General features: G+C 46.3%; 1 protein-coding gene across 1 annotated transcript in view; it reads right to left on the bottom strand.

The window, feature by feature from the left end:
- The window catches only part of LOC115175425 (engulfment and cell motility protein 1), a 189,574-nt gene that overhangs the window by 5,940 nt on the left and 165,185 nt on the right, over positions 1 to 18,449 (bottom strand). The window contains exons 15-17 of the mRNA XM_029734654.1: positions 12,811 to 12,974; positions 6,299 to 6,411; positions 241 to 348 (exon numbers count right to left, since the gene is read on the bottom strand). Coding sequence (XP_029590514.1) covers positions 241 to 348; positions 6,299 to 6,411; positions 12,811 to 12,974 — 385 coding nt within the window. The remainder of the gene's footprint in view (positions 1 to 240; positions 349 to 6,298; positions 6,412 to 12,810; positions 12,975 to 18,449) is intronic.

Raw genomic sequence — 18,449 nt, forward strand, 5'->3', positions numbered from 1 at the left:
AGTAGAAATACTGGTGTGCAAAAGAGCAGAAAAGTAAATAAAAACAATATGGGGATGAGGTTGGTAGATTGGGTGGGCTATTTACAGATGGGCTGTGTACAGCTGCAGCGATCGGTTAGCTGCTCAGATAGCTGATGTTTAAAGTTAGTGAGGGAAATATATGTCTCCAACTTCAGCGATTTTTGCAATTCGTTCCAGTCATTGACCCAGAGCAATACTTGTGTTGCTCACATTACTCACATTTTTCCTGTAGAAGGTCATGGGACACCTCTCCCTGAGGGCTCTCCTCCAGATCTCCATAGTGCAGGACTTTATGGTTCGGAGACAGTCGACAGTACCAGAACTTATCTATGGAGAGAAAGAGAAAGAGAGAGGGGAAGAGAGAGAGAGAGAGAGCGCGAGAGTGGGAGAGGGGAAGAGAGAGAGAGAGAGAGAGAGAGGGGGGGGAAGAGAGAGAGAGAGCGAGAGTGGGAGAGGGGAAGAGAGAGAGAGAGAAAGAGAGAGAGAGAGTGGGAGTGGGAGAGTGGGAGAGGGGAAGAGAGAGAGAGAGAGTGGGAGAGGGGAAGAGAGAGAGAGAAAGATAAAGAAAGGGAGGGGGGGACTAGGGTTAATGGCAAGATCAACAGCTATCAAAATAGCAAATCAGTGTATGATGACGGAGAAAAGGACCAGCATAAATACCAATACACCTGGTGAAACAGACACTAATTCACCTAGATTGTGTATGTACTGTATAGACCAGAACCACCCAAAGCATATTGATGCTACTTTCTGAAGGCAGCAACACCAAACACAACAACCCTAACACTATCCATTATGGACAGTCAGACACAGACAGTTAGTGGCACCTGAATCAGGTGTGATACAGTAAGGGAAAAAAGTATTTGATCCCCTGCTGATTTTGTACATTTTCCCACCGACAAAGAAATGATCAGTCTATAATTTTAATGGTAGGTTTATTTGAACAGTGAGAGACAGAATAACAACAAAAAATACAGAAAAACACATGTCAAAAATGTTATAAATTGATTTGCATTTTAATGAGGGAAATAAGTATTTGACCCCCTCTCAGTCAGAAAGATTTCTGGCTCCCATCTCAGCTTGTTACCTGTATAAAATACACCTGTCCACAGAAGCAATCAATCAATCAATCAGATTCAAAACTCTCCACCATGGCCAAGACCAAAGAGCTCTCCAAGGATGTCAGGGACAAGATTGTAGACCTACACAAGGCTGGAATGGGCTACAAGACCATCGCCAAGCAGCTTGGTGAGAAGGTGACAACAGTTGGTGCGATTATTCGCAAATGGAAGAAACACAAAATAACTGTCAATCTCCCTCGGCCTGGGGCTCCATGCAAGATCTCACCTCGTGGAGTTGCAATGATCATGAGAACGGTGAGGAATTAGCCCAGAACTACACGGGAGGATCTTGTCAATGATCTCAAGGCAGCTGGGACCATAGTCACCAAGAAAACAATTGGTAACACACTACGCCGTGAAGGACTGAAATCCTGCAGCGCCCGCAAGGTCCCCCTGCTCAAGAATACATATACATGCCCGTCTGAAGTTTGCCAATGAACATCTGGGTGAAAGTGTTGTGGTCAGATGAGACCAAAATGGAGCTCTTTGGCATCAACTCAACTCACCGTGTTTGGAGGAGGAGGAATGCTGCCTATGACCCCAAGAACACCATCCTCACCGTCAAACATGGAGGTGGAAACATTATGCTTTGTGGGTGTTTTTCTGCTAAGGAGACAGGACAACTTCACCGCATCAAAGGGCGATGGACGGGGCCATGTACCGTCAAATCTTGGGTGAGAACCTCCTTTCCTCAGCCAGGGCATTGAAAATGGGTTGTGGATGGGTATTCCAGCATGACAATGACCCAAAACACACAGCCAAGGCAACAAAGGAGTGGCTCAAGAAGAAGCACATTAAGGTCCTGGAGTGGCCTAGCCAGTCTACAGACCTTAATCCCATAGAAAATCTGTGGAGGGAGCTGAAGGTTCGAGTTGCCAAACATGAGCCTTGAAACCTTAATGACTTGGAGAAGATCTGCAAAGAGGAGTGGGAAAAAATCCCCCCTGAGATGTGTGCAAACCTGGTGGCCAACTACAAGAAACATCTGACCTCTGTGATTGCCAACAAGGGTTTGCCACCAAGTACTAAGTCACGTTTTGCAGAGGGGTCAAATAATTATTTCCCTCATTAAAATGCAAACCAATTTATAACATTTTTGACATGCGTTTTACTTGATTTTTTTGTTGTTATTCTGTCTCTCACTGTTCAAATAAACCTACCATTAAAATTATAGACTGATCATTTCTTTGTCAGTGAGCAAACATACAAAATCAGCAGGGGATCAAATACTTTTTCCCTCACTGTATATGATATACTTTCTTGTCATAGAGGGGAAATTTCTGTGATACTGCTTCCACAAACACACAAACATAGAATCACAGAACAACAGCCTGTCATATACCCCCCTCCCAGCCAGGCCAGACTGTGACCAGGTGGCAATTCCACATGAAGCCCTACAGGCCAGGCACCAGTCCGTTATTGCCTTCTCCCTCCGTCTCCCCTACTGTTTAGCAGTTTTATTGACAGGGGGACAAAATAATGTTCAGCCTGCATCTAGGCACCCTATAGCACCTTCCCGATGGCATCATCTGGAACTCTGTGTTCAGTGCTGTGTGGGTCTGATTGGACCTTTCTGGCCTGTCTGATGATGGCCTCCTGGAAAATGTTTTCACTGTGTACCACTATGGGGCTGTGGTGTGTGATGTTCTCATGGGCTGTGGTGTGTGATGTTCTCACGGGCTGTGGTGTGTGGTGTTATCATGGGCTGTGGTGTGTGATGTTCTCATGGGCTGTGGTGTGTGATGTTCTCATGGGCTGTGGTGTGTGATGTTCTCATGGGCTGTGGTGTGTGATGTTATCATGGGCTGTGGTGTGTGGTGTTCTCATGGGCTGTGGTGTTCTCATGGGCTGTGGTGTGTGATGTTCTCATGGGCTGTGGTGTGTGGTGTTCTCATGGGCTGTGGTGTGTGGTGTTCTCATGGGCTGTGGTGTGTGGTGTTCTCATGGGCTGTGGTGTGTGGTGTTCTCATGGGCTGTGGTGTGTGATGTTCTCATGGGCTGTGGTGTGTGATGTTCTCATGGGCTGTGGTGTGTGATGTTATCATGGGCTGTGGTGTGTGGTGTTCTCATGGGCTGTGGTGTGTGGTGTTCTCATGGGCTGTGGTGCGTTGTGTTCTCATGGGCTGTGGTGCGTGGTGTTCTCATGGGCTGTGGTGTGTGGTGTTCTCATGGGCTGTGGTGTGTGGTGTTATCATGGGCTGTGGTGTGTGGTGTTATCATGGGCTGTGGTGTGTGGTGTTATCATGGGCTGTGGTGTGTGGTGTTATCATGGGCTGTGGTGTGTGGTGTTATCATGGGCTGTGGTTGCTAGCGTGACTGATAGCACCCGGCACTGGGGTGCTATCGCCCGCTGGGCAGTTGGGGCCGGCTGGCACACAGGCTGGCATGCCTGGGCACTGTGGGCAGGCCTCCTGTAGAGCAAGGCCTGGCACTTTATTCTCTACCCATTATGCATGTCCCTGGAAGAGCAGAACTAGGCTGGGGACCGGGGAGGGTTGGTTGGCACTCGCATGGACAACACAGTCCAAATCCTAATTGCTGAGAATAGACATTTGGCAGCAGGGAGGCTGGCGCTGGTCTGTGGGGAGTGGCTGTGTCGTGCCTAGTGTAGTGGTGGTGTGAGAAGAAAGACTGACTGCTTAGGGAGCAGAGAGAGAGGAGAGAGAGAGAGAAAGAGGAGAGAGAGGTAGAGAGAGAGAAAGAGAGAGGTAGAGAGAGAGCGAGAGAGAGCGAGAGAGAGCAAGAGAGAGCAAGAGAGAGCAAGAGAGAGCGAGGGACAAGAGAGAAAGAGAGCGAGGGACGAGAGAGAAAGAGAGCGAGGGACGAGAGAGAAAGAGAGCGAGGGACGAGAGAGAAAGAGAGTGAGAGAGAGGAGATAGCGAGAAAGAAAGAGGAGAGAGTGAAAGAGGAGAGAGAGAGAGCGAGAGGATTTAGACTGGAACTATCTAGACTGGAGATATCTAGACTGGAGATATCTAGACCGGAGATGATAACTAGACCGGAGATATCTAGACTGGAGATATCTAGCCTCCAGACAGAATGCTGCTCAGATTGTTGTTATTGTTTCTGTTTCCTCAGCTGTTGAGATACAACGAATCTCCAATTCATTTCAATTCTTCATTTATTTCTTAGCTACATAATTGACTAAGAAAATATATTTTTTATGATTTTGGATGCACTTTTGGTACACGCAATGCTTGCATACAACATAATGGCACTTGTACCCATATTGGTTGTAATGATTTATATGTAAACATAAATAAGTAGCTGTATTTTCCACACACAGTAGGCATCTGTACTTTTGCAAATTTATTGAAAATGAAATACAGAAATATCTAATTTACATACGTATTCACACCCCCAAGTCAATACATTGTTAGAATCACCTTGGCAACGATTACAGCGGTGAGTTTTTCAGTGACACAAAATCTTAATTTAATCAATTTTAAATTCAGGTTGTAACACAACAAAATGTGGAAAAGGTCAAAGGGTGTGAATACTTTCTGAAGGCACTGTAGATACTCAGCTTTTAGAGACTACCGAATACTGTTCCGGCATCACACTTAGCGATTTGTATACGTATATTGTATGTGGAAATATGATTTGAGAGGAGTCCTTTAGGAATGAAGCACATGGAAAGTGCCGGGTGGAGGTGTGGATCTGCAAGTATACTAATTCTTCAGTGTGGTGGCAGACAGCCCACAGGCCCTGGGCTGGGACGACAGCGCTTCCAGGGCACCTCAACAATACGTAACCTGTGTGTGCGTGTGTGTGCGTGCATGAGAGAGACAGAAGCGGTTTATGTCTGTGTAGGGGAGAGACGGAGGAGGACAGAGAGAGACGGAGTCTGGTCTCGGGTGGGGAGATTTAATCCTCTCCGGCTGTGAAAAGCACCACATTATAGCGGTGCTAACCGATAAGGCCTCCCCCTGTGCTCTCCTCTCCTCTCCTCTCCTCTCCTCTCCTCTCCTCTCCTCTCCTCTCCTCTCTCCCTGCTGTGTCCAGGCCTATGTGCCAGCCAGTCAGTCAGTGTGAAAAAGGATATTAGGCTCAATGCTCCCCAAACACTCCACTCTGAAGTGTAAACGCTTCATCTGTCCTCCAGCTCCACAGTCATTTACAGGGAAAGGATGAACAGGCTTCCATTCCACCGCCACAGTTAAATCAAGGACAGGGAGATATATGTTGTGTCCCAAATGGAACCCTATTCCCTTTAAAGTGCACTACTTTTGACCAGGACCAATAGGGCTCTGGTCAAAAGTAGTGTACTATATAGGAAATAGGTTGCCATTTGGGAACACAGCCATAAACTAAGCTTCTACTGAAAGGAGGGATTTTGATGTTACTGTTAATAAAAGCTGTGTAGAATGTCATGGGACCTGGGACACATGACGCCAACAAACGCCTAGACAAAAGAGGAGTCACTAACAGATAAAACGGCCCACATTTCCCTCAGACATCCGATACATCCGCAGCCCTGAAGGAACTAGTTCTATCTGGGTCCAAAGGTTCTGAGGAGTCACACTAACCAACTTCATGTCTATTCCAGAACTCTGAGATGACCAGGAAGAGCTTCAGAAGCCCGGCCGGGAATTTAATTAGGCCGTTCCTCCATTAGTGAAATGGATTCATGCACTTCAGAGCAATGAGTCTCAGTGGAACTGTAGAGCTGGGGACAGAAACCGTTCCAGACAAAAAGGTAAGGGCCACACAGCTCAGATATTAGCTGCTTTTTGAAGCAGTAGGCTGTCTTAGTAAATTCCTGACACTGTGTTAAACACTGACTACACAAAACATTAAGGACACCTGCTCTTTCCTTGACATTGATTGACCAGGTGAATCCAGGTGAAAGATATGATCCCTTATTGATGTCACTTGTTAAATCCATTTCAATCAGTGTAGATGAAGGGGAGGAGACAGATTAAAGAAGGAATTTAAAGCTTTGAGACATGGATTGCGCAATTCAATATTAGGAAGGTGTTCTTAATGTTTGGTTTGGCACACACATGTTTGTGCGTGTGTATGTGTGTGTTTTCTTGATTCACAGCGACAGAGCCATTACTGACCCAATCACAAAGGCAAATAGTGACGGAGGAGGCAGTCCAAGTAAGTTGTGTGTGTGTGTGTGTGTGTGTGTGTGTGTGTGTCATCCCTACCTTGCCTCCGGCGGCTGCTGATCTTCCTGAAGCAGGTTCCGTCACACAGACGGTTGAGCCTCTGTTGTTTGATCAGCTCCATGATCTCTGGCTGGATCTTCTCCCGAAGCTCCCTACGGACAAGACAGAGAAACAGTCAGTCAGTCACAGAGAGAACAGGAAACAGTCAGTCAGAAACATAGGGACCAGTCAGTCAGTAACACACAGACCAGTCAGTCAGTAACACAGAGACCAGTCAGTCAGTCACAGAGAGAACAGGAAACAGTCAGTCAGAAACATAGGGACCAGTCAGTCAGAAACACAGGGACCAGTCAGTCAGTAACACAGAGACCAGTCAGTCAGTAACACAGAGACCAGTCAGTCAGTAACACAGAGAGAACAGGAACCAGTCAGTCAGTAACACAGGGACCAGTCAGCCAGTAACACAGAGACCAGTCAGCCAATAACACAGAGAGAACAGGAACCAGTCAGTCAGTAACGCAGGAACCTGTTAGTCAGTAACACAGAGACCAGTCAGTCAGTAACACAGAGACCAGTCAGTCAGTAACACAGAGACCAGTCAGCCAATAACACAGAGAGAACAGGAACCAGTCAGTCAGTAATGCAGGAACCTGTTAGTCAGTAACACAGAGACCAGTCAGTCAGTAACACAGAGACTAGTCAGTCAGTGTAACAGAGAAAACAGAGACCAGTCAGTCAGTAACACAGAAACCAGTCAGTCAGTAACACAGAGACCAGTCAGTCAGTAACACAGGGACCAGTCAGTCAGTAACACAGGAACCTGTCAGTCAGTAACACAGAGAAAACAGAGACCAGTCAGTCAGTAACACAGAGACCAGTCAGTCAGTAACACAGGGACTAGTCAGTCAGAAACACAGGAACCTGTCAGTCAGAAACACAGGAACCTGTCAGTCAGTGAAACAGAGAAAACAGAGACCAGTCAGTCAGTAACACAGAGACCAGACAGTCAGTAACACAGGAACCAGTCAGTCAGTAACACAGGAACCAGTCAGTCAGTAACACAGGGACCAGTCAGACAGTAACACAGAGACCAGTCAGACAGTATCACAGGAACCTGTCAGTCAGTAACACAGAGACCAGTCAGACAGTAACACATCGACCAGTCAGTCAGTAACACAGAGACCAGTCAGTCAGTAACACAGAGACCAGTCAGACAGTAACACAGAGACCAGTCAGTCAGTAACACAGAGACCAGTCAGTCAGTAACACAGAGACTAGTCAGTCAGTAACACAGGAACCTGTCAGTCAGTGTAACAGAGAAAACAGAGACCAGTCAGTCAGTAACACAGAGACCAGTCAGTCAGTAACACAGGGACCAGTCAGTCAGTAACACAGGGACCAGTCAGACAGTAACACAGAGACCAGTCAGACAGTAACACAGAGACCAGTCAGACAGTAACACAGAGACCAGTCAGTCAGTGTAACAGAGAAAACAGAGACCAGTCAGACAGTAACACAGAGATCAGTCAGTCAGTAACACAGAGACCAGTCAGTCAGTGTAACAGAGAAAACAGAGACCAGTCAGTCAGTAACACAGAGACCAGTCAGTCAGTGTAACAGAGAAAACAGAGACCAGTCAGTCAGTAACACATGAACCAGTCAGTCAGTAACACAGGAACCTGTCAGTCAGTAACACAGAGAAAACAGAGACCAGTCAGTCAGTAACACAGAGACCAGTCAGTCAGTAACACAGGGACTAGTCAGTCAGAAACACAGGAACCTGTCAGTCAGAAACACAGGAACCTGTCAGTCAGTAACACAGGGACCAGTCAGTCAGTAACACAGGAACCTGTCAGTCAGTAACACAGAGAAAACAGAGACCAGTCAGTCAGTAACACAGAGACCAGTCAGTCAGTAACACAGGGACTAGTCAGTCAGAAACACAGGAACCTGTCAGTCAGAAACACAGGAACCTGTCAGTCAGTGAAACAGAGAAAACAGAGACCAGTCAGTCAGTAACACAGAGACCAGACAGTCAGTAACACAGGAACCAGTCAGTCAGTAACACAGGGACCAGTCAGACAGTAACACAGAGACCAGTCAGACAGTATCACAGGAACCTGTCAGTCAGTAACACAGAGACCAGTCAGACAGTAACACATCGACCAGTCAGTCAGTAACACAGAGACCAGTCAGTCAGTAACACAGAGACCAGTCAGACAGTAACACAGAGACCAGTCAGTCAGTAACACAGAGACCAGTCAGTCAGTAACACAGAGACTAGTCAGTCAGTAACACAGGAACCTGTCAGTCAGTGTAACAGAGAAAACAGAGACCAGTCAGTCAGTAACACAGAGACCAGTCAGTCAGTAACACAGGGACCAGTCAGTCAGTAACACAGGGACCAGTCAGACAGTAACACAGAGACCAGTCAGACAGTAACACAGAGACCAGTCAGACAGTAACACAGAGACCAGTCAGTCAGTGTAACAGAGAAAACAGAGACCAGTCAGACAGTAACACAGAGATCAGTCAGTCAGTAACACAGAGACCAGTCAGTCAGTGTAACAGAGAAAACAGAGACCAGTCAGTCAGTAACACAGAGACCAGTCAGTCAGTGTAACAGAGAAAACAGAGACCAGTCAGTCAGTAACACATGAACCAGTCAGTCAGTAAGAGAGAGAGATAGAGACTCCCTGGCACAACACACACTGGGTTTTGTCCCAAATGGCACCCTATTCCCTGGTCAAAATAGTGCACTATATAGGGCAGGGGCAGTCAACTCTTACCCTATGAGGACCGGAGCCTGCTGGTTTTCTGTTCTACCTGATCATTAATTGCACCCACCTGGTGTCCCAGGTCTAAATCAGTCCCTGACTAGAGGGGATTCACCCACCTGGTGTCCCAGGTCTAAATCAGTCCCTGACTAGAGGAGAATCACCCACCTGGTGTCCCAGGTCTAAATCAGTCCCTGACTAGAGGGGATTCACCCACCTGGTGTCCCAGGTCTAAATCAGTCCCTGACTAGGGGGGATTCACCCACCTGGTGTCCCAGGTCTAAATCAGTCCCTGACTAGAGGGGATTCACCCACCTGGTGTCCCAGGTCTAAATCAGTCCCTGACTAGAGGGGATTCACCCACCTGGTGTCCCAGGTCTAAATCAGTCCCTGACTAGAGGGGATTCACCCACCTGGTGTCCCAGGTCTAAATCAGTCCCTGACTAGAGGGGATTCACCCACCTGGTGTCCCAGGTCTAAATCAGTCCCTGACTAGAGGGGATTCACCCACCTGGTGTCCCAGGTCTAAATCAGTCCCTGACTAGAGGAGAATCACCCACCTGGTGTCCCAGGTCTAAATCAGTCCCTGACTAGAGGAGATTCACCCACCTGGTGTCCCAGGTCTAAATCAGTCCCTGACTAGAGGGGATTCACCCACCTGGTGTCCCAGGTCTAAATCAGTCCCTGACTAGAGGAGAATCACCCACCTGGTGTCCCAGGTCTAAATCAGTCCCTGACTAGAGGGGATTCACCCACCTGGTGTCCCAGGTCTAAATCAGTCCCTGACTAGAGGGGATTCACCCACCTGGTGTCCCAGGTCTAAATCAGTCCCTGACTAGAGGGGATTCACCCACCTGGTGTCCCAGGTCTAAATCAGTCCCTGACTAGAGGGGATTCACCCACCTGGTGTCCCAGGTCTAAATCAGTCCCTGACTAGAGGGGATTCACCCACCTGGTGTCCCAGGTCTAAATCAGTCCCTGACTAGAGGGGATTCACCCACCTGGTGTCCCAGGTCTAAATCAGTCCCTGACTAGAGGGGAATCAAACCACCTGGTGTCCCAGGTCTAAATCAGTCCCTGACTAGAGGAGAATCACCCACCTGGTGTCCCAGGTCGAAATCAGTCCCAGGTCTAAAAGCAGTCTCAGTCACAGGCTGAGGCAAACTGGAATTAGGCACACTAACCAGACGACCTATTTGAATAGAACTGCACTATTCAAACTGGAAACATAAACAACTGACTCTGTCCACACACAAAGCATTATGAATGCTAGGACCACATATGGTGAGGTGGGAAAACATTAGAGGAACACGCATACACAAACGCAGACACACACACACACAAACGCAGACACACATACACACACACGCACATCCAATCCCCCTGAGCGAGATGCACAGCCCCCTGCAGTGATCTGTCATTTAGCCTAGCATGTATGTTTCTCTGCGTGCTCTTCCTCTGCATATGAAAGCTCTGAACACAGCCCCTAACATCCAGTCAACATGAATTATACATAAATCCTCCTCTGACTGGGGAAACACGTAGTCCCATAACTTCCCAGCCAGTCAGGACGCTGCTGTGGAAAAAACTGCCTATCAGAGGGCTGCTGTGGAGCTGACTGTCGAATCAGATTCTCTTTCTCATTAGGTCAGGCTCTCTGTGCCTTTCCCTAGCAATTATTTCCACTGGCTCTGTGCTTTCTGATCATCAGTGGACTAAGTCATTACATTGATCTGTAGTTGGATGTTGAGTAGACGTAATGTAAGGTTGAAGTTTCCCCAAGGTACAGATCGAAGATCAGCTTCCTCTCCCCCAATTCTAGTAGGGAAAAAGCTAAACTGACCCAAGATCAGCATGTAGGGCAACTTCACCCTACTCTGATAACTGTCAGTGGGAGGGGACGCTAAGGATTCAGTTACTGTACATGTAATGACAGCTAGGGCATTTGATGTATAACATTTGTGTGGGAATAATCTATATGGTTCGACTACCATAGTGAAATCGTCTTTGTCTGTCGCCGTGTCTGTGTCTCAGACGTTTGGCACTGCCATTTTATAAATCAGATTCATTGCAGCTCAATCTCATTCACCCTTCACCTCTGAAAAGCACCTAAATTAGCTCTTTCAAAGGCTACATACTGTAGATAATACTCTGCGATGGCTTGTATCAAATGTACCTGGACACAGAGTATAGAGTGGCAGGACCCACTGAGATGGGAGTGGAATCCAAATAGAAATGGAAACGTACTTCATTATTGAATATTGAACCAAAATTATATGGAGGATTCAAGAATGAATTATAAATGACTTTTCTCCCCTTTTATACAGTTACTGTATTGTAGATTACATTAGGTAAAGCTGTACATTAAGTGCACTACTTTTGACCAAGGGCCCTATGTAGGAAATATGGAACCAGCCTAACACCTTCTCTCATAAATGTTTCCTCTGCACTAATGAATTTAATATTCATTCTTTTTAAGACCCTGTTTATATAAGTTGGTCTAATTTGAGTGAGTGCCCTGACAGAAGGTAAATGTTACACTGGTCTTTCTTTCCAGCACATTGCATTTCTAACGTTTGAACAACCCCACGAGCCCAAACATCTGATGCTTACCGTCTAAAAGCTAAAACCATTTCCCCTCCCTCATTTCTCCAATAACAATTACCCTTTCACATGATCAATATCAGCTCCATAAATGCCACTGCCCGGTTCTTCAGGGACCAAGCTATGAAATGATTTTCAATTCCTTAAAATACAGTGACAGGACAAACAATGTTCTTCATTACCATGATTTTATCCATAAGCAGTTAATGAGTGCTTTAATAGAACTGAACACACACACAGTCTCTCTAGTCTAATGCACTATAAGACCGTAATGGAGTATTCACTCAGAACACCATTTGTAGACAAATTCGATTTTAATGCAGATTTTCTATCCTGAGGGGAACCGAACGCAGGTGTGCTGTGCCAATAGCCGACATTATATGAACAAATGGATAAAGGATGGAAATGGGCGAGGGTGGAGGGACATTTTATTAAATTAGTATTAACTAACGTGTTTCCTTTCTTCCACAGTCATATTGTCTCTTGTTCCCTTTGTTTTCATCTGTTTTTGGACTGGATAAAGGATGGGGCATGAGGACATCCATGTCATGAATATTAGCAGCTATTTCCTTTCTTCTCTCTCACTGCCTCAATGTTTTTGTCTTCTTTTAATGAAGGATTGGGTACATCTAGATAGCAATATCACTGACTGCGTCCTTCTCGAGCAGTTCCATCTTTTCCTATTGAGAGGACCATCATGCACGGTAGCCTGGCGGGTAGGATGGAATCCCCGAGCAGACAAGGTAAAAACCTGTTGCTCTGCCCCTGAGAAAGGCAGTTAACCCACTGTTCACCGGGCGCCGATGACGTTGATTAAGGCAGCCCCACCCCCCGCACCTCTCTGATTCAGAAGGGTTGGGTTATTTAACTAGGCAAGTCAGTTAAGAACAAATTCTTATTTACAATGACGGCCTACCTCGGACGATGCTGGGCCAATTGTGCGCCACCCTCTGGGACTCCCAATCACGGCTGGTTGTGATACAGCCTGGAATCGAACCAGGGTCTGTAGTGACACCTCTAGCACTGAGATGAAGTGCCTTACACCGCTGCGCCACTCGGGATGTATTCAGTTGTACAATTGACGAGGTATCCCCCTTTCCCATCCTCACACACACACACACACACACACACACACACACACACACACACACACACACACAGTAGACTCACAGGATGGGGCGGGACTGGAAGTCTTCTTGGTTCATCCTCTCAGACTGGCGTATCTTCAGGATCTCAGTGTAACTCAGGTTTTGCAGGCGACTCTTCAACTGGTCCAGGGAATTAGGCTTCTGTGTCAGCGCTCGCATGATCTGATCCCTCACCACCTGCATCACCTGGGAGGAGAAGAAAGAGGGGGATTTAGAAGAGTGGAGAGGTGGAAAGACCTTGGATGTCTGGACAGGAGGTAGAGAGAGAAGGAAACCTAGGTTACACATATGGGGCTGGTTTCCTAGACACAGATTTATCTTAGACCTGGTCTAGAAAGCATTCTCAATGGAGGTTCTTCATTAAAATAGATTTTTTGGACTAGGATGAATCTCTGTCTAGGAAACCGTCCCATGATGTGATGGAAAGATGCCATTTTATGAAGGCACTTTGGATGGAATATTTTTATTTTTATTACTTGCACACAGCTATTAGAATATATATCAAAGATGTCTCAGTGGACATTTTCAGATCACTCTTTGGAGCTCTCAGGCAAACATCCCAGCTCAAAACGTATCTGCTCTCCAGGATGTTTGCAGAGCTCAGGAGAATAGCAGGAGCTGAGTGAGAGAGACACGATGTGAGAAGGGGAGGAAGTGAACGCCTGCGGCAGAAAGTCAGACAAACAAACAAATGATCAGCATATCAAAGGACCTGTCAGTCTGGGACGACACGGGCTGCTGTCACGCTACAAAGGCCTCGTCTGTGTCCCAAAGGGCACCCTATTCCATATATAGTGCACTACTTTTGAACAGAGCCCAATGGGCCCTGGTCAAAAGTAGTTCACTATATAGGGAAGGCAGCCGCTGTTTGCTCTGACTGTAGGAGCAGTGCGATCAGCGCTCACACAATTAGAGCCCAAATCTTCGAGCGAGCCAGGTACACTAAACATGCACATTTATTAAACAGGAATTTAACAGGAGACAATTCCATCATTGATATCTAGATGACCACAGATCACACCAATAACATGTTCTACTGAATGGAACGTGTAACATGCTGTTATTATTATAGAATAAACTCCTCTGTGACCCATGTCGCAGACACCGATCCCTCGCTTCCGGATGAGCAAACACCTTCTCCGCTTCGAGGAAAATGTGCTGCCAACACGGACCCCCTCAGCTCAATAGGACTGTTCTCGTTCTCTGTGGCTGACGTGAGCACGTCATTTAAGCGTGTTAACCCTCGCAAGGTTGCCGGCCCAGACAGAATACAAGTTACGTCCTCAGAGCATGTGCAGACCAGCTGGCTGGATTGTTTACGGACATATTCAATCTCCCCATATACCAGTCTGTTGTCCCCACTTGCTTCAAGATGTCCACCATTGTTCCTGTAGAAGAAAGCGAAGGTAACAGAACTAAATGACTATCGCCCCGTAGCACTCACTTCTGTCATCATGAAGTGTTTTGAGAGGCTAGTTAAGGACCATATAACCTCCACCTTACACAACACCCTAGACCCACTACAATTCATATACCGCCCCAACAGATCCATGGACAACGCAATCTCCATTGCACTCCACACTGCCCTCTCCAACCTGGACAAGATAAATACCTTTGTGAGAATGCTGATCATCAGCTACAGCGTTTAACACCATAGTGCACTCCAAGCACATCACTATGCTCAAGGCCCTGAGTCTAAAGCCCTCCCTGCACAAGTCCTGGACTTCCTGATGGGATGACCCCAAGTGGTGAAGGTAGGCAACACCACCTCCGCCACGCTGATCCTCAACTCGGGGGCCCCACAGGGGTACGTGCTCAGCCCCCTCCTGTACTCCCTGTTCACCCATGACTGCGTGGCCTTGCATGTCTCTAACTTAATCAAGATTGCAACAATGACAAGACAGCATAGAGGGAGGAGGCGAGAGCCTTGGCCAAGTGGTGCCAGGAAAATAACCTCTCCCTCAACTAAACGAAGGAGCTGATCGTGGACTACAGGAGCTAGTAGCGAGAGCATGTCCCCATCCATGTCGATGGGGCTGCAGTGGAGAGGTTACAAAGTCCTCGGCGTGCACATCACTGACGACCTGAAACGGTCCCTTCACACAGACAGTGTTGTGAAGAAGGCGCAACAACATCAGGAGGCTGAAGAAATTAGTCTTGGCCCCTAAAACCCTCACAAACTTCTACAGATGCACTATTAAGAGCATCCTGTCGGGCTGTATCACCGCCTGGTACGGCAACTTCACCGTCTGGAACGGCAACTGCACCGCCCGCAACCTCAGGGCTCTCCAGATGGTGGTGAGGTCTACCCGACGCCACGGCCACTGGCTGAGGTTACCTTAGCCATGGCCCACTAAAAAGAGGAGACAGCATAGGTGCATCAAAGCTGGGACTGAAAGACAGAAGCTGTTTATCAAACTCCAGGCCAACAGAATGTTAAATTGTCACCACTAGTCTGCCTCCACCCAGTACCCTGCCTTGGACTTTGGTCACGGGTACTAGCTGGCTACCACCCTAAAGTCATTGGACACTGGTCACTTTAGTACTGTTTACATACTGTTTCACCCACTTTATATGTACAGGTGAAGTCAGAAGTTTACATACACCTTAGACAAATACATTTAAACTCAGTTTTTCACAATTCCTGACATTTAATCCTAGTAAAAATTCCCTGTTTTAGGTCAGTTAAGATCCCCACTTTATTTTAAGAATGTGAAATGTCAGAATAATAGTAGAAAGAATGATTTAATTCAGGTTTTATTTATTTCATCACATTCCCAGTGGCTCAGAAGTTTACATACACTCAATTAGCATTTGGAAGCATTGCATTTAAATTGTTTAACTTGGGTCAAATGTTTCAAGTAGCCTTCCACAAGCTTCCCACAAAAAGTTGGGTGAATTTTGGCCCATTCCTCCTGACAGAGCTGGTGTAACTGAGTCAGGTTTGTAGGCCTCCTTGCTCGCACAGGCTTTTTCAGTTCTGCCCACACATTTTCTATAGGATTGAGGTCTGTAATAGCTATGTAATGGCCACTCCAATAATTTGACATTGTTGTCCTTAAGCCATTTTGCCACAACTTTGGAAGTATGCTTGGGGTCATTGTCTATTTGGAAGACCCATTTGCGACCAAGCTTTAACTTTCTGACTGATGTCTTGAGATGTTGCTTCAATATATCCACGTAATTGTCCTACCTCATGATGCCATCTATTTTGTGAAGTGCACCAGTCCCTCCTGCAGCAAAGCACCCCCACAACAACGTGCTTCACGGTTGGGATGGTGTTCTTCGGCTTGCAAGCCACCTCCTTTCTCCTCCAAACATAAAATTATGACCAAACAGTTCTATTTTTGTTTCATCAGAGGACACTAGAGGACACTTTCCAAAAAGTACGATCTTTGTGGCGGTTTTGGAGCAGTGGCATCTTCCTTGCTGAGCGGCTTTTTAGGTTATGTCGATATAGGACTCGCTTTACTATAGATATAGATACTTTTGTACCCGTTTCCTGCAGCAACTTCACAAGGTCCTTTGCTGTTGTTCTGGGATTGATTTGCACTTTTCGCACCAAAGTACGTTCATCTCTAGGAGACAGAACGCGTCTCCTTCCTGTGCGGTATGACAGCTGCGTGGTCTCATGGTGTTTATACTTGCGTACTATTGTTTGTACAGATGAACGTGGTACCTTCAGGCATTTGGAAATTGCTCCCAAGGATGAACCAGACTTGTGGAGGTCTACCATTTTTTTTCTGAGTTCTTGGCTGATTTGTTTTGATTTTCCCATGATGTCAAACAAGAGGCACTGAGTTTGAAGGTAGGCCTTGAAATGCATCTACAGGTACACCTCCAACTGACTCAAATGATGTCAATTAGCCTATCAGAACCTTCTAAAGCCATGACATCAATTTCTGGAATTTTCCAAGCTGTTTAAAGGCACAGTCAACTTAGTGTATGTAAACTTCTGACCCACTGGAATTGTGATACAGTATAAGTGAAATAATCTGTCTGTAAACAATTGTTGGAAAAATGACTTGTGTCATGCACAAAGTAGATGTCCTAACCGACTTGCCAAAACTATAGTTTGTTAACAAGAAATTTGTGGAGTGATTGAAAAACGAGTTTTAATGACTCCAACCTAAGTGTATGTAAACTTCTGACTTCAACTGTATATACTGTATTTTAGTCATGGCTCATCCTATATAACTACTGCTGTACACACTTTTTCCATTCATATAGTGTCCATACTGTCTATACACACACACCCATCATATATAAACTCAGCAAAAAAAGAAACTTCCCTTTTTCAGGACCCTGTCTTTCAAAGATAATTCGTAAAAATCCAAATAACTTCACAGATCTTCATTGTAAAGGGTTTAAACACTGTTTCCTATGCTTGTTCAATGAACCATAAACAATTAATGAACATGCACTTGTGGAACGGCCGTTAAGACACTAACAGCTTACAGATGGTAGGCAATTAAGGTCACAGTTATGAAAACTTAGGACACTAAAGAGGCCTTTCTACTGACTCTGAAAAACACCAAAAGAAAGATGCCCAGGGTCCCTGCTCACCTGCGTGAACATGCCTTAGGCATGCTGCAAGGAGGCATGAGGACTGCAGATGTGGCCAGGGCAATAAATTGCAATGTCCATACTGTGAGACGCCTAAGACAGCGCTACATGGAGACAGGACGGACAGCTAATCGTGTAACAACACCTACACAATTTAAAATGGATTAAAAGTGTGATTTTGTGTCACTGGCCTACACACAATAACCCATAATGTCAAAGTGGAATTATATTTTTAGAACATTTTACAAATTCATAAAAAATGAGAAGCTGGGACTCCCGAGTGGCGCAGTGGTCTAAGGCACTGCATCGCAGTGCTAGCTGTGCCACTAGAGATTCTGGGTTCGAGTCCAGGCTCTGTCGCAGCAGGCCGCAACCGCGAGACCCATGGGGCGGCGCACAATCGGCCCAGCGTCGTCCGGGTTAGGGGAGGTTTTGGCTGGCAGCGATATCCTTGTCCCATCACGCACTAACGACTCCTGTGGCAGGCAGGGCACAGTGCACGCTGACACGGTCGCCAGGTGCACGGTGTTTCCTCCAACACGTTGTGTTAAGAAGCAGTGCGGCTTGGCTGGGTTGTGTTTCGGAGGATGCACAGCTCTCGACCGTCGTCTCTCCCGTTTCCGGAGTTGCAGCGATGAGACAAGACTGTAACTTCCAATTGGATACCACAAAATTGGGGAGAAAAAGGGGTACATTTTTTTTTTCAATTAATGAAAAGCTGAAATGTCTTGAGTCAATAAGTATTCAACCCCTTTGTTATGGCAATCCTGTACAGAATAAAAATATTCCAAAACATGCATCCTGTTTGCAATAACGCACTAAAGTAAAACTGCAAAAAAATGTGGAAAAGAAATGAACTTTATGTCCTGACTACAAAGCATTATGTTAGGGGCAAACCGAAAACAACACATCACTGAGTACCATATTTTCAAGCATGGTGGTGGCTGCAGCATGTTATGGGTATGCTTGTCATAGGCAAGGACTTGGGAAAAGACGGAAAAGAACTAAGCACAGGCAAAATCCTAGAGGAAAACCTTGTTCAGTCTGCTTTTCAACAGATACTGGGAGACAAATTCAGCTTTCAGCAGGACAATA

Source organism: Salmo trutta, chromosome 36 (assembly GCF_901001165.1).
Source record: "Salmo trutta chromosome 36, fSalTru1.1, whole genome shotgun sequence".
NCBI classification, from domain to species: domain Eukaryota; kingdom Metazoa; phylum Chordata; class Actinopteri; order Salmoniformes; family Salmonidae; genus Salmo; species Salmo trutta.